This window comes from Vulpes lagopus, chromosome 8 (assembly GCF_018345385.1).
Source record: "Vulpes lagopus strain Blue_001 chromosome 8, ASM1834538v1, whole genome shotgun sequence".
In the NCBI taxonomy this organism is placed as follows: domain Eukaryota; kingdom Metazoa; phylum Chordata; class Mammalia; order Carnivora; family Canidae; genus Vulpes; species Vulpes lagopus.
In genome coordinates, this window is record NC_054831.1 from 46,025,501 (window position 1) to 46,041,753 (window position 16,253).

The following is a 16,253-nucleotide window of genomic DNA, read 5'->3' on the forward strand; positions in this document are numbered from 1 at the left end:
TGATAGAGTTTCATGTGACTATGAGGGATTTTATTCTTGGTTTGGAAATCTATGTCAGGAGATAGAAGGGAAAAAAATCCTTCTGGAGATGTAAAAATGAAGATGCTTTATAGGAATAAGAGAAATTAATGCAGAAAGGACATCAAGAAGAGGTCAGACCAAATAGAAAAGTGTGTTTTGGGAGGGAGCCAGGGGCACTTCTAAACTTAAAGGATAATTTATAGGATAGAAATAGACATGGGTTGAGGGAAATTTAAATGGAATTTAACTTTTCTGCATCCCTTGTTTACTCAATTTACCTTTTAAAGATGTTCTAATTTAGTTTTAGTGGATTCTGTGTTGGAAGGCATAGCTCTTTTCAAATTGGATCTAATGTTCTGAGCATCTTGTTCCAGTTACTTTTTTCCTTACAAATAGGAAGAAATTAAATTGTCCAAAAAAATAACACTAATGTTTACTAAATATAGATGGTAACAAAGATTTTTTTCATCATAGATAGCTTCTAATGTGGAAATAAAACTCTCTAAAAATAGAAATCATAATCTTTTCATCTTAAAACATCTCAATGTCACAGTTTAGTGTTTCAATATGGAAATTTTCTTTTAGCCAATAGAGATATTAACATAAAAAAAGACATGCTTTGTCAAGTAAAAAGAATGTCAGCTTTTTACTAGAGTCTTCAAACCAGTATTATTTTTTCATTCATTAAATGACTTTTATACTCATTGACTAGCTGAGCTAGAACTATATTCCAACAATTTAATATAAAATTAAGCATTGATAAGATGTCAGAGAAACTGTGTTTACTAAAGAGTTTACTTAAGAGATATACTCAAAGGTAACACATCATCTTCTAGTGTCCCAGGAGAGAAATTAGGAGGATACAGAAATGCATGTTCTTCACAGAGACAGGATACATGAATAGCAACATACAAATGGAGAGCCATGAGTAGTAATCTAAAAATCACAGATGGCAGAGCTGAACTGTTAAAGGAATAACTGAATACAAAGAATTTGTCATCAGTGGCAGACAAGTTTATCCCTTACTAAGAAATGGATATCTACTTCGATATGGTGATTGAAAAATATTTTTATTTCACAAAATAATAAAGTGTAGTACCTGTATCATACATTACATGATAACTTGAGAAAGGGAGTAAGTTTCTCTTTAGTTCTAAAAAAGTTAAGGTATTCATATAATTTTTCATGCAAATAGGACAATTTCAATTGAGAAGGGCCCGTATTTAGAGTTACATCCACACAATTGGTATGAGCTTGGAAAATAAGGATGTATGGATGCTTGATATACAGCTAATAATATGAAGACAGGGTCCATATACTCCATGGAACATATGACATTTCATAACAAGTCCATTTTTGGAAGGTCCACATGTACTTATATATTGAGGCAGAGAAGCATTTTTATATTGTGAAAAAATTGCCTTCATGTTGATTTAGATGTAACGTTTACCTGTATAATAAACTTAGTTTTCTTCCAGAAACTAAACTTGAAATCAGTATAGGCTTTTATTTTTTACCTTCTGAAATATTTATGCATAAATATGTAAATAATTGAGAAAGAAAAACTAAATTGGAAAATTTAAATGGGGAAATATATCACTGAGCAGTTGTATCATGTTATAGTGTTTATATTTTCCAGTATTTAAAACATATTTTTATATTTTTATTTTGGACATTATAGTTCTAAAATATGAGTATTTTACAGTGTTAATCCTGAGTTTCTTTAGGCTATCTGTGCCCTTTACATTACTGTAAGAAAAATCCACATTTTTATTGAATTCTGATTATTTTAGAGCATAAAAGTTATACACTTTAATTTCATAATATTAAGGTACATATTTTAAACAACTTTTGAGAATATTATATAGTTTTTCCTTCTATTTTAATAGATTCATGCAAAGCATGCACTCAGCAAAGTAGAACCACAGCACCTATGGCCCTACATGGCAGGGATGTAAAACTCCAGTAGATTCCTACATAAGAAAAATTGACTATTGTTTTTAAATTATGGCTTAGCAGCATCTGGCAATGGTGGTAGAATGGCAGGGACAATGTATTTGCCACATATAAATATCCTTGTGTGCCAGTTGGTAGGGTGATTTATTGAAATAGACACCAATTTACGGATTATTTATGAAATCCTTTAATTTCAGGTTATAGAACAGCAAATGAAATCGTTGTGTTTCTTTCTAGTCATGGAAGAATAGGAGAGATTCAGAAAAGTCTTTCCATGATTGAATGATTTTTTAATGGCCATAAAATGCTTTCCATTTACCTGGACTTGCCTGGATGATCCTTTAGATCCTGTATCATAGACTTGCTCTAAGAAGACTACCTGATACATTGAACTAAGTTAGTTTCCCTTGTTATAACCTTTCTAGCACAGTGTGCTTTTTCTCTAAAGCATGTATTAAAATTATAGAAAGTCACCTATATGTGTTTAATTACTTGGTAATGTCTCTGTCACCTACAGGATCAGACTCACAAGGTCTCTGGGACCTACCAGAGTACTCCCAAAAACTTGTGGATGGATAAGTGGATGCTAGAACAAGTGATATTGTTTTCTATAGTCAAGAAGATTTCAGTATTTGGTCTTAATAGTTAGAGACAAGGGTATAATTTATCATTAAACAAGCAAAAATTCCTAGATTACCATATTGCAATATTAAGGATTTTGTGAGTGATGACGTGACCAATTTTTAATATTACACATGAAGTAATATATTTCAGTATAATGCTTGAAATTTTATTTGTATTCTAAAAAACTGACACTTACCTTGACATTGCTTTGTTCCCAACTGTATTCCTGAAACAAAAGTAAAATAATGGTAAGACATGCACAAAAATACATTGTGGATGACGTGTTGGTCAGGTTTAAACCTGATGGAGAACCAGGGACAGAAAAGTACGTATTTGTTCATGACTACTTTTGAAAATTACGGAAAGGCAGGGATATTTACTGCCAAATACATCTATTCTGCAGAAACAAACAGCTAGCTCCTAGTCATCCTTGGAAGAATTTTGAACAGGGAGGGACAAAATCAAATGTGACTAAGAAATATCTAGCAAACTTCTGAAGGCTAAAAGAACAAAAAGATTTTACTGAAAGAGTTCTAGTGCTTAAATAAAGGTTTAATGTGAACAAGGAAATATTTAAAAAGCACAGTTGAAAGTTTCAACTCAGGTAAAGAATATTAAAGTGAAGAGAAGCCACTGGCTTCACTTCCTCTACCCAATACCTATTTAATCATTGTGAATTTGACATATGCTTATGAATACAGTGCAACATAACTGGCAACTTTAGGTCCAAAACTAATCCTTGCTAAAACAATTACTAGCCTTTACTGGGCCCATCATAAAACTGATGGCTTAAGAGCTTCAGTGTTTCAGATGAAACACTTAAGAGCTACAAGTTAAAGCCCTATGGACTCACAGGAAGAGATTCTATAAATGATTTTTCTCTTTATACTATTACTAAATACTGCCTGTCAATTTTCCCACTTTTCATGCTTGTTTCCAAATATGGAATGAAAGAGAAATCTAATGCCTAAATAACCAAGAACCCACACTTTTCTACATCATTTCCTTTGTACTATCATGCATCTACTTCCCACTCTGTTCCGATGTTAACCCAGTAAGACATGAAGCACTTAGAACCATCTATAGCCAAGCTAGAAAGAACTATTAGTGTTCCTTTATCACAGGAATCAGCAACTTTTTCCAATAAGAGGCCAAACATAAATACTTTAGGATTTGTGGCCATACAGCCTCTGTCATAAGTTCTCAATTTTGCCATTGTCATGAGAAAGTTGCCGCACATAATATATAAAGGAATGAACTTGGCTATGTTCCAATAAAGCTTTATTTATGAACAGTAAAATGTGAATATTAAATAAGTTTAAGTGCCATGAAATATTTTTTATTCCTCTTTTTTTCCCCCCAACTATTTCAAAATGTAAGAAACCACTTTTAGCTTGTGGGCCATATAAAAACATGAGGCAGTTCAACTCTAGTGACATTCAGACTGCAGATTGTGATCCATTAGTGGTATGGTATAATCAGTAAAGGACACCCCGGTAGTGTTTATTAATGGCATATCATGACATAGCATAACATAGATCAGAGTATAGCACACAGCAAGAGCAAGTGTTATTTTGTGAAACATTTCTTTCGATTATATATACCGAATCATGAAGTAAAATGTATTGCCTTAGGTTATACTTTTTTAAAGTTTTAAAATAATTAATCTGCTGTTACCAGCAAAGAGTTTTAGTGCCAAGGCAAGTGTCTTAGCTGAAGTTTATGTAGCTATTTAGATTGTCCACTAAAACCAGATATTCAGAGTTTTAGTCCAGAGCTTCTTTGACTTATTTAAAAGCTGAATTCAGATTAAAGGATTCTGTAATGCTAATAAAATTGGGTAAACCTCAATGTTAAAATATTTAGAAGTGTAAAAACTGTTTGTTACTAACATTCAGATAATTAATAGTGTCCACCTACATTGTGTTTGAAACACCAGTGTACATAGAGAATACATACATGCACACTTTTTCCTGGCCCTTGATCCCTGCTGTCCAGATCTGTTGTTCCTTCTCTCTAGTTTCTGATAGCGAGGTCAGGCACAGGGCATGTCACCCTTGACCATCAGCCTCCAGTCTGTCCTCCTCAGGTTTCAGAACATAGTTTTCCACATTACAGATGCCCCTTAATTAGCTGGAGTTGCTGCAATTCAGGTATCACAAGAAAAATAAGCTTTTCTACTCTTTCTCCAGGATCCTCCTCATTTACCAGTGAGCATCTTTGGTTTCCTGTAACTACATCCTAGACCTTACCTCATATCATTCTAGTATTTTCTACCTAAATGGACTCCATTTCGTTATGTTCCCCAGAAATTGTAGTGCTTCATAAATCTAGTTTTTAGCCCCATTATTGCAAAGCACAGTAAGATAATGATTTCATCATTAATGTTTCTAGAATACAGAAATGCAAACCAAGATTGTAAGTTTTGCCATACATGACTGGATTTACATCAATTTGATTTTTTTTGTTTCAGTTATTTTTAAGCCAATAAGTGTGTAGAGCTGTTGCCTCTATGGATATTTCCTAGAAGATTAAGATTTTCTCCTTGTGTCTCTTTCAAAATTATTTTCCTGTGTAGCTCTTTGTTTTCACTGCTTTCTTTGGGTGTACACCTCCTGTCCATGTAATATCAATGCTTTTAATCTATTTTTGCCTGGTATCTCGCTAACAGAACTTACTATATTGTATATAAAATAAAATCTAATGTGTGTAATAGAATCCATGAAAGCTACAATTTAGGCTTGTGACCAGTTTTAACTGCTAGAAGTTGATTTTCTCCTTTTCTCCTTCATTTGGAAATATTGCCTGTGATGCATAATGTACATGCTGTTATCCATGCCTAAAATGTTGTCCTCTTCATACTCAATAGGGTTATTCTAATTACACTAAATCCAAACAAAGATAGTTTTCTGTATGGATATTATTTTAACTTTGAAGCTAATTACTTGAAAAGTCTATACAGGTAATTTCAACAGCTGTACTTTGCAATGTTTAAACTAGAAAATATTCTTACATTAACATGTTTTCTATTTACATATTTGTTTTGATATAGAAAGACATCATGAGGCTAGATACGCTGACAAGAGTAGAGTTGTTCATATCAAACATTCTGTTTTACAAATTTAATAATACTATTTGTGATTGCTGATCTTGGAATGATCCCTAAGTCATTTTTCTTTTTGTTTTTTAAAGATTTTATTTATTCATAGAGACACAGCTAGAGAGAGAGGCAGAGACACAGGCAGAGGGAGAAGCAGGCTCCATGCAGGGAGCCCGATGTGGGACTCCATCTGGGTCTCCAAGATCACACCCTGGGCTGCAGGCGGCACTAAACCGCTGCGCCACGGGGCTGCCCTTTAAGTCATTTTTCTAAGATTAGTATCTACATTACTTCAAGTTAGATATTTCCTGTTGTTATTTCTCAATTCCAATATTTTTTTGTAATTACAATAGGAATTACTTTAATGACATCATTGAATGTCGTTAATTCTTGGAAATTACTAACTCTACTTTTTGACAGACTCTTTTTGTGGTTATTTACTTGATACCATTTTGTAGATTTCCCCATTTATACTGTTTCAAAACATAATTGTTATTTATAATAGATCTATCATTGCAGAAAGGTTTAGAAGAAGAAGCACCGCTTGCATTTAGTTTATAAGTAGGTTTAATACTTTATACTTAAAGTGTTTTATTTTTAATTGCAGCGCAATGCACATGCTGATTTCTTTACTGCATTGTTATTTGACTGTTCTATAATTTGACTCCTAATTATTGTTCTGAATTTTAGATTGGTGTGAGTTTGATGTAGGATTTTCTGATATAAACAAATACTCTTGTTAATTCAGTGATCTGTTTTGTTTTGTTTTGTTTTGTTTTTTGTATAACCCATGACATATATTCCCAATACATTGTTGCTTGGATGGGATCATATGCTTACAAATAATTTCTGTAACTTTTGAGACTATCTTCAATATTGTAACATTTAAGGAACTTTCAAGTTCTTCCAAGTTTTCAAGAACTTCCTATTTTTCTTTTGACTAAGAATGAATAAAACTGAATTGATTACATGCCTGTTTAATATTTTGCCCTAAATGCAGAATTTAGTAAAAATCTACTTTGGTCATATTGGAGAATTTATTTCTTTGAGCACAGATAAATAACTTTGTTAAGGTCTAGTTTATTTTCTCAGAGTACTTCAATAATCTAAGCCTATAATTACTGGATAAAGTTTATGCACTTTTGAAAATAAAGGAGGTTCATCTGACTAATCTCTAATTGAGCCCACTTTAACTTTCTTTCTGCCATATGCCATAATCACAATAATTGTTAAATGATTTCCTTTTGCTAATTATTTCTTTGTTTTTTTAATTTTAGATTCATAAATGCATTATTAAGAAATGCATAACATTTCTGTTTTGCATTGCATTTAAGTATTTGAAAGAAAAAGAGCCAGTGTTTATTTGAACCCAAGAATAAAGGACTTAAAGGTGTATGTTACCACAAAAACAACCTTAAATTTAAATTTATTGAAATTTGCGAACCTAAAATTATTGAATGTACTTATTTGAGAATCTAAATCAATGAAAGTCAAAATTTGGGTAGTTTAGAACTATAACTAAACAAATTATATATTTATATACACTGTTTAAAAAAGGAGAAACTCATATTTTGGAATATCAGTTTTTTTATTTTTAATATGAAGGCATTAGTATAGCCATTTTTATTTGACTAACCATGTGGTTTAATTATATGACTAACTTGGAATATTTTCTGTTCTTTCATTTCTTGAAATACAGAGTTAAAACAAGTATCATTCTTCATGATTATTTGGGACAAGAGAGTCTTTTCTTGGGCAATGTCAAAATCTGGACATGACATACTTTAGTAGTTTTAGAATTTAATTGAGGTTTTTTGGAATTTGAAGGAGCAAGGGGAAAGGAGAAAAAAAAATGGTGTAGGGAAGTAGGATAGGAATAACAATTGGTTCTATAATTAAATTTAGCCCAAAGAGAATTGAGGGATTCAAATGATTTATGGTACCGAAAATGTCTCTTATTTCCCTTATTTCATCCTTTTTCATTGCTGTTGTGATTAAATCAAGAAGTCAAGAAAAGGGTAAGACACTCAGGTCAATCTTTCCTGTAGTAGAAACAAGTCTGATACAATGAATCAAAATATTTAATGAAAACTTCAAAAATAATTATTTTAAGTTATTTTGAGGCATAGTGCTTTATTATAATTGTTTTCAGTATAATGCTCTCTAGAATCCTTCATAAATATCTATGTTAACAGCCCTGTTAGCTCCTTGTGGTCAAAGATTGTATCATCTCTGTGCATACAGCAGTGGCTTACTTATAGTTCCATAAGTAAATTATTTGAATGAAAATGTCTCAAGAGAGAGCCAACTCAAAACTTAATTAATCCCAAATGATTTGGAAGTTGTAATCTTTTTTAGTATGTGTAAATGAAAAGTGATACTTAAATGGAACATGCAAACAAAGGTTTAAAGTCTCATGGACAAGAAAAGAATGACATTGGACATTAGGAATTTGCCAGGATATTTCCCCTGATATGATGTTTTTGATGGGCTAGCACAAAATGACAGTTTCTAAAGCATAAGTAACAAAAGAGTAAATTTGTGGCAGTGTTTTATATTTAATAGGTGTTAATGGTACCATTAGAATATTCTCTTCAGTTTGGCTCATATTATAATCAGGTCACTAGTAAATATCACTGTATTAAACATCACTATAGATTCATTTTTTTATTATAATCTATCGTGTGAAAGAATTATCTATGAGTTTTAGAAACTTCAGCCCTATTGTTATGCAAACATTCTAAGCAGAAACAAAACTATAAAAAAAGAAAGAAATATCCACAGTCTATAAGACTCCTAGGCTACATCAACACACTAACAACAAAAAGGAGAGCTATTTTAAAAAATAAATCAGTCAAAATGATTATTTAGGTATTGTGTAACTACGATTACAATTAATTTTATTGCTGAGTGATCTACATATTCTAGATTTCCTGTTTAAAAGCCCTTAGCCAACCATTCCCATATGGAAATAGATTTTTTGTTCTTCTGAAAATATGGAATTTCCATTGGGAAAGATACAATATCAAATTGCTTTTAAATTATTATTAATATTAATTTCTTTATGAATCTTTCACAATATTTTGTGTGAGAGTACCACTGATTTCTCACTTTTATAAAGCTGTCACATTTTTAAATTTTTAAGAAATGCCTAAAATGCCTTATTCAAAACCTTAGAGCTAGATGTAGATACTTTGGGATTTAAGAAAGATAATAGGTACCTATATGTTATTTCATAGTATCTTTGGAGGAATATGGGGTGTTTGTTAATCAGACACATTTAACATGTCTGTAGTAATATATAGGGCTATTTACACTAAGTGGCATAAAGATTAAAAGAACATCATATATGTAGGTGAAATGTTGCTGATAATTGAGTTTGTGACAATCTTACAAAAAAGCTTTTATTCAGAACTCTTTGGATTTGAAATTATAAAGCATCATAGGTATATTTTACAAATAATTTCCTCTGCAGTTTAAAAATCTGTAGATGCGTATGTGAGTATATGTGCATATATATACATGTTCTCTCTTTTTCTTAGACCCAGGCATACACACATGCACATGTACCCACATACCTTGCAAAGAGTAGGGTTTTTTTTTGGAAGACAGCCAAGGTTCATTTATTTTATGTGTTGTGTGGCTGCTTTTGCACTACAGTGACAGAATTGAGTAGTGGTGGCAGAAACTTATGGTGCCATCAAAGCCTAAAATACTGTGTCTGTGCCTTTTACAAAAGTTTTCTTACCCCTTCAATATACATATATGTGCTATACCCAGAGACTTCAGTTTTGTTCCTTAATTATAAAGACATTAAGAATGCCATAAGTTGGTGATAACCTAGCTTTTAATGAACTAAAATAAGTCAGTGAATGAATGAATTCTGTCTTTAGACTATTTTGAGGGGGTTTTTTTCACTTAAAATTTATAATCTAAATATAAAAATAAACTGTAGTGGTTTAATAATACCTAAAAAGGCTTCTTCTTAGAAAATTAGCTTAATTTTATTTTAGTTTCTATAAGGTAATACTATAATTGTTTACGTTGTAATGCAGTTTTAAATTAAAATCTTTGAATGAACATGTAGGCAAATCTTGAAATGTGACAGGAGTATTACCTGTGCGCATATTAATATTAGTTATAGCAATAGTAATTAATATCAATCCATTATTGTTGTTTCAAAGGATGTTTAATAGTGATTTTTTTGTTTGGTTTTGGTTTTTTGGTTTTAATTTAGAGAGCCACACAAATTACTTGGTTTACTAATTCTTAAGTTTTGACCTAAGTTAAGATGACTTAAATGGTAAAACGGAAAGTGGTCTTTTACATACTGGAGCATACACAGTGATGACATAGGGAAATAAATTGTATATTGCAGATAAAAAAGTAAAAGGCTGATGTAAAACAAAGGAAATTGCTATTATGCTGATAGAGATGTGTACGTACTGCAGAGGTCATAGAAGACACTTTATGGTTATACACTATATTTTAGAATGCTTTATAACACAATGCAAAAACTACATAGAACAGAGAGTTTTGAAGAAATTACCAACTGTACACCACTGACACTAAAGCAAGTGAAGAAGCATAGTGAGCTTGCACAATTCCTTTCAAAGTCTATAGTTCTAACATTTATTACTGAGATGAAGCTATTTCATTGCCACTCAATCTCTACTAATTTTGGAATTTAAGAAAGTTAAAATCATTAGAAAGTTATTTAAAAAGTCAGTCCTGGGAAGACCGACTTGATTTTTAAAATTCAAATTACCAGAATAGTCCTGTGTATATATTTTATTGTGAGGGGAAATAGAAAAACTAGATCTTTTTTTATTAAATATTTTATTTATTTATTCGTAGAGACAGAGAGAGAGAGAGAGGGGCAGAGACACAGGCAGAGGGAGAAGCAGGCACCATACAGAGAGCCTGACGTGGGACTCGATCTCAGGTCTCCAGGATCACGCCCTGGGTTGCAGGCAGTGCTAAACCACTGTGCCACCAGGGCTGCCCAGAAAAACTAGATCTTAAAAGTACTTGTAGGGTCAATACTGGTAGTCTACTAATGGGACTGTTATAAAAACTACACAATTATATTTTCTTCAGTACCATGCTATTTGCCAGACTTATTTATATCCAGTTTGTCAGAGTTACAGCATATATACCTTAAAAAACAAACACTCCTCAAAAAGAAACACTCCTAAAGCTCTATATTCCTAATTTTGTCCAGAATGAAAGCACTTTCTCTCCACATACCTACTTCATCGTTTGCTTTCTCTAGCTCTGATAAAGGTATCATCATGGACAATTCCATTGCTCCTTCACCCTACCCTTTAACCTGATATTCCATTGTCTAAAAACTGTATTGTCTCATTCCAAAATGTTTTTCAAATCTGCCTTTGCATTGCCACTGCCTTCAGCTCAGGCTTTCATTATCTTGACTAGACCTTGCAGTTCCGGATTTCTTCCTATGCACTGTCAGAAAAAGGATCTTTCCAAAATTGATGGGATTCTGTCTGTCGCTTGTTGCCACGAGGAATCCACAACATATATGGCACTGCTTCCTGTCTCCCTCTCTGTTTTCATTTCCACTCGTTGCATTTTGTCCTCTGCACAACCCTACATAATTGTCCAACTCTGTTTTACTAGCTATTTCATGTTTCTTTATACCTCTGATATTCCTGTAGCCTCAGATGACCTTCCCTTCTTTCTTTTTGCCCAGAGAAGTTCAACATCATCCAACTCAGGTATCACATACTCTAAGAATTCTTAGCAGAGTTTCTCACTACCTAGCTGCACTTCTAACGCTTGATACTCTCCTTGTATCTCCTAGGATTCTATGTCATGATTATTTGTTTACAAAATCTGTGCCACTTTCCCCTTTTTATACTTAGTACCTGAAATGATATTTAGCACATTAGATATTACACTCAATAAATGTTTTTTTAATGAATTGGGCTCTTGTTCCCCAAAAATACTTTTTTCTCAAAATCTTATTTTTTTCCATCAAATGTAGCAGTTACTCAGTGAATGGTGTTCTCTAGATTTATTCATTTAGTTGGAATCTATTAAGTATATACTCAGAGCCCTGCCCTCGTCATAGATGTCTATATATCTCCTCTTTTAGAAGAGAAACCTTGCTGAAAGAAAACTCTGACACTGCTTAAAAGATGAACCCCACCTATGGCTGTGATTTCTATTCTTTTTTTTTTTTTTAAGATTGATTGATCAGAGAGAGAGTGCATGAGCAGGGAGTGAGGCAAAGGGAGAGGGAAAGAATCTTCAAGCAGACTCACTGCTGAGCATGGAGCCCAAAGTGGGACTTAATCCAAGGACACAGATCATGACCAGAGCCAAAACCAAAAGGCGGCCACTTAACCAGCCGGGCCATTCAGTTGCCCTTAATGCATGTGATTTCTTGCCCTTTCTGTAAGGCTTCATACCCTTTTCCTCTTACTGTGACAAACATCCTGCTAAAGATGGAATTGCTGTACATTATTTTAAAGCTTAAGGGCTCTTTCAACTTTATCTAATTCTACAGATACATAAAGTCAGACTCTCAGATTGACTCAGAAGTGTCTAACAGCTCTGTAGTAAAACAGCATCACTGTACCTTGCTTGCAGTATTCCTTCCGTTAAAGAAAGAAGCTTTGTCCCAAAGGTCAAACTTCTAACTTCACTTTCATCTTATATTTTAGTGGGGTTTGGTGGTGTTCTGTTTTGTTGTTTATGGTGAGGAAGCATAGTTCTGAAAATAAAACTGACTTCTTACACCTAGGAGCGGGGAACCCAAAAGAACTGCCTGTGTTTTGGATGATGGTTTACTGAGTTCTGTTCATTCTTTGCTTCCTGCATCTGGACCACCTCAAATTTGTCCATCTAATTAATCATCTCAAGTGCTTGTATGTTAGCCACTCAGGGAGCTGACCTTATCTTTCAACAGTGTAGTTCACAATATATTCAAAAGCTCTTACTAGATAGCTTTCTTCACTGTCGAATACCTCCTTTACATACAAACCTCCCTTGCTCATGTATTTATTGTATTCACTCCAGAAGTTGATTTTATACTGGTAACTTAGTTTTAGTGTCATTTCCTCCATTTTATAATTTGCACTGAATTCTTCCTTTTTTAAAAAACATATATAATTTTACTGCTTTCGATCTTTATCTTTGAATTTTACTGTAGTCCTAAGCCTTACGTTCTGACACCTCCTATACTCTACCTCATCATCCCCCAAACAATAAAGGGGGATTTATCAGATCTTTTTGTTTCCTTCTTCCTCTGCTTTGCTAAAGATAGTGCTTTTTTCCCCATGTCTGACCAACACATGCTGCCTTCTTCCAAGAAAACTGCCAAAATCACCCCACTTGGACTTAACTATTATGACCTTTCTCACAGTGATGTATTGCTGTCCTATTCATGTTTAATTATTTAAATAGCTCTGCAGCAAACATCAAATGGACTTTCAAATTAAGTGACTTGAATTCAGGTTCTAGTTCTACCAATGATTATAGTCATTGAATCTTCATGTTTTATCTATCATATGAGGCAATAATAAAGAGTTAAAAGAGAATCAAATGAGAAGGCATCTATAAAAATGATTTGTAAATGATAAAGCTCCAGGTAAATGTTAGATAACCTTATATTTAAATTAAAACATTGAGTACATGGGAAAGTGTAGATAATGTCTTATGCATTACTATAAACTCCTCAGTACTAACACAATACTTTGTTCATATGAGTAGATACCAAATGAGTTGGTTTGATTATGAATTTCTTGCCATATACAAAAAGCATAAAATCAATGTATTTGAAATACACACTTATAGAATATTTGCCTTATGCTTATACAGCCTGCATTATTTATAGCATTACTAGATAAATGCGGCTTTCTTGAACTTATGATTAAAGTTAATACAGAATGTTTATTCTTACATCTTAAACTTTCAGATATGGATACTTCTTTATTTAGAAAGTGTGCAAGGATAGTATCATTAGACATTGCTTTATTTTTAGTATCTCTAATTAAAAAACATTGGAGTTTGCCTATTTGTTTTAGTAATACTTATGTTGACACCTAGAAGTACTTCCAACCAAAGTGATTGTGTAATATTTGAAGGTTGATAAGTCTTACAGAATTGCCTCTGCTTGTGTTCTCATTGTCAAGGTTAGATTTTTTTATCCTTTTAAGGGGAATCCATTAGTTCATTCTGTTCAAAACTAGAAAAAACGCAGTAGTAAAGGGGTGTGGATCTATGGAGTTGAAATCACAATGGCCATATTGCTTGCAAATGGCAGTTTTGCTATGCTATCAATTTGTCCTTTGAACAAAGCATTGAGGGAACATTTGTTTGTATTTCCCTTATAATAGAATTTGTGAAAAATGATAAACATTCTTGTTACATAGGAATTTTTAGAAGTTCATTTAAAAAATCGGTCTGTGAGAAATTAATACAAATGCATGCTTTTCCTAATTTTTACTTCAAGTTTTTATGTATTAAAAATTCTATACACAAAATAAATATGTGAATAATTCTTTAAATAATTATTCTTTATATAGTCTACTGTCAAATGTAAATTGATATGGAGTACATATCATAATTATGATTCTTTTGCTATGCATAGTCCTTTGGCCTTTTACTTAGTTTTTCGGAATTTGAAATAGTTGAGTAGCCAACAGGTGATAAATGTCCCATTAATCTTTTTGACTCTCTAGCTCCTGAGTATGAGAATTGCTGATCAATTACAGCAATTGTCTCTTAAATGAGCTTTTCACATCTGCCTCTTATTTCATTAGCTAACTGTCTCCCCAAAGATCTGATAGGATGGAATGCTAGTGCCTTTTTACAGCTTTTTCTGTCATGTGTACAATAAGGATAGGGCTGTTAGCAGAGTAGGCACAAAAGGCTATTTATTCACTACCTACAATAAATATACATGCTAGAGCCTAGAAGGCATTTGAGACTATTTATTGAAATCACTTTAAGAAGAAAAAACTGGTTTCACTTCAGCTTTCCATTTAGCAACAACTAATGTAAGACCATGGCATTTCTTGCTTTCCAGTGCTTTTACTGATTACTTTTATCCTCATTAAAAAAGAAAAAGCAAACATTATTTTTTTTAAAGTGAAAAAAAATTAAAACTTTTTTTTTACATTTAGTAACTGTTATGATTACATACTCTCAACCCAGGATTGCTCCTAATCCTTAGTTACATCTCCATTGTTGGCACTTAAAAAAAACCCAAAACACCAATCATGATCTGCTTTCTTATTATATGTTATTCAGGAGTCATCCTTTCAATTGGGAAAAGTCTTGATGAATAATTAATGTTTAAACTGTTTATGGGAAGGATATTTTCTTAACTGTAGTATGGATATAATAATAGTATGTAACAGAATAGAAATAAGAATTAAATGAAACTATGAATATAAAGCAATCAGCACAGTGCCTAGCACACAGTAAGTGATCAATGAGTAGTAGCCATTATTATGTACAAATTATAACAGTTCATTCTTTACCCTTCTGATATCTGTTCAGAGACATTGGAAACAGAACCGTAGAAGATTTTATAAACATTATTTAATATTTTGTTGGTGAAATTCATTTGTTAATATTTTAAAAACATTTAACAACTGACAGTCTATGGGGAGTTATCTATTTGTAAATTATTTTAATTTTATCTTTTAGAAGAAAAATTAGGTGGATCTTCACTGATTATTGTACTTTGCTCCAGGAGACAATCACACAGCAAATGTCATTGGAATAAAAGTAGCTCTAACAAGCTCACCAATTTTGATAACTACCCTTAACCACCTTGTCTAAATATAAGAAATGCCTTGACCAAATAAATAATCCAAACATGAAGTCAATTTTTAGTATGTTTTACATCTTCTTGAATATCTGAATATTTTAAAATTAATGCCCTAAGAATATTTTAGTGAATATTGCCATTTGTTTTACTTTAGTTCTGTTTTAAAGAAAGTTTTTGCAAGTTAAAATTACTTAAGAAATTAACTTGGAATGATGATTTCTACCATAGTAATTTCATTTTGTTCAACCTTTCTTTGTTGCAGGCCTTGTTTGTATGAAGTCCAGCACGTCTGTGGTTGAGCTTGTTATGCTGCTTTGTTCTCAGGTAGGAAATCTCTTTCACTAGATTACGTTAAACTCCATGAGCTTTTTTTAAATTTCATTAGCAGTAGAATGCATATGTGCATATAAATGTATATGTTTATATATTTTTAAAACTTCCCATTTCTTACTGCATAGATGAAAAAATAACTTATATTAAGATGTATTTTTATGTAGATGATCATAACATGTAAATATTGATTCAATCTCCCTCTCCCTTCTTCTGCTCTCTTTAGCTATCTTATTCTTGCCCACCTTCCTATCCTTCTGTTGTCCTCTATCTGCATATATATATATATATACACACACACACATATGTATAATCTGTTATAGATCTTTTGATACTCTTCTTTACATTCCACCTTTTAAAAATGGTACAGTGGAATTTACAATTTTGACATTTATTGTTACATGTTTTCTTCTA

General features: G+C 32.3%; 1 protein-coding gene across 9 annotated transcripts in view; it reads left to right on the plus strand.

Annotated features, from left to right (window-relative positions):
- The window catches only part of NBEA (neurobeachin), a 664,605-nt gene that overhangs the window by 292,153 nt on the left and 356,199 nt on the right, over positions 1-16,253 (plus strand). For all 9 annotated transcript variants that reach the window (XM_041767622.1, XM_041767623.1, XM_041767626.1 and 6 more), the window contains one exon: positions 15,772-15,833. In XM_041767622.1, the coding sequence (XP_041623556.1) occupies positions 15,772-15,833 (62 nt within the window). The remainder of the gene's footprint in view (positions 1-15,771; positions 15,834-16,253) is intronic.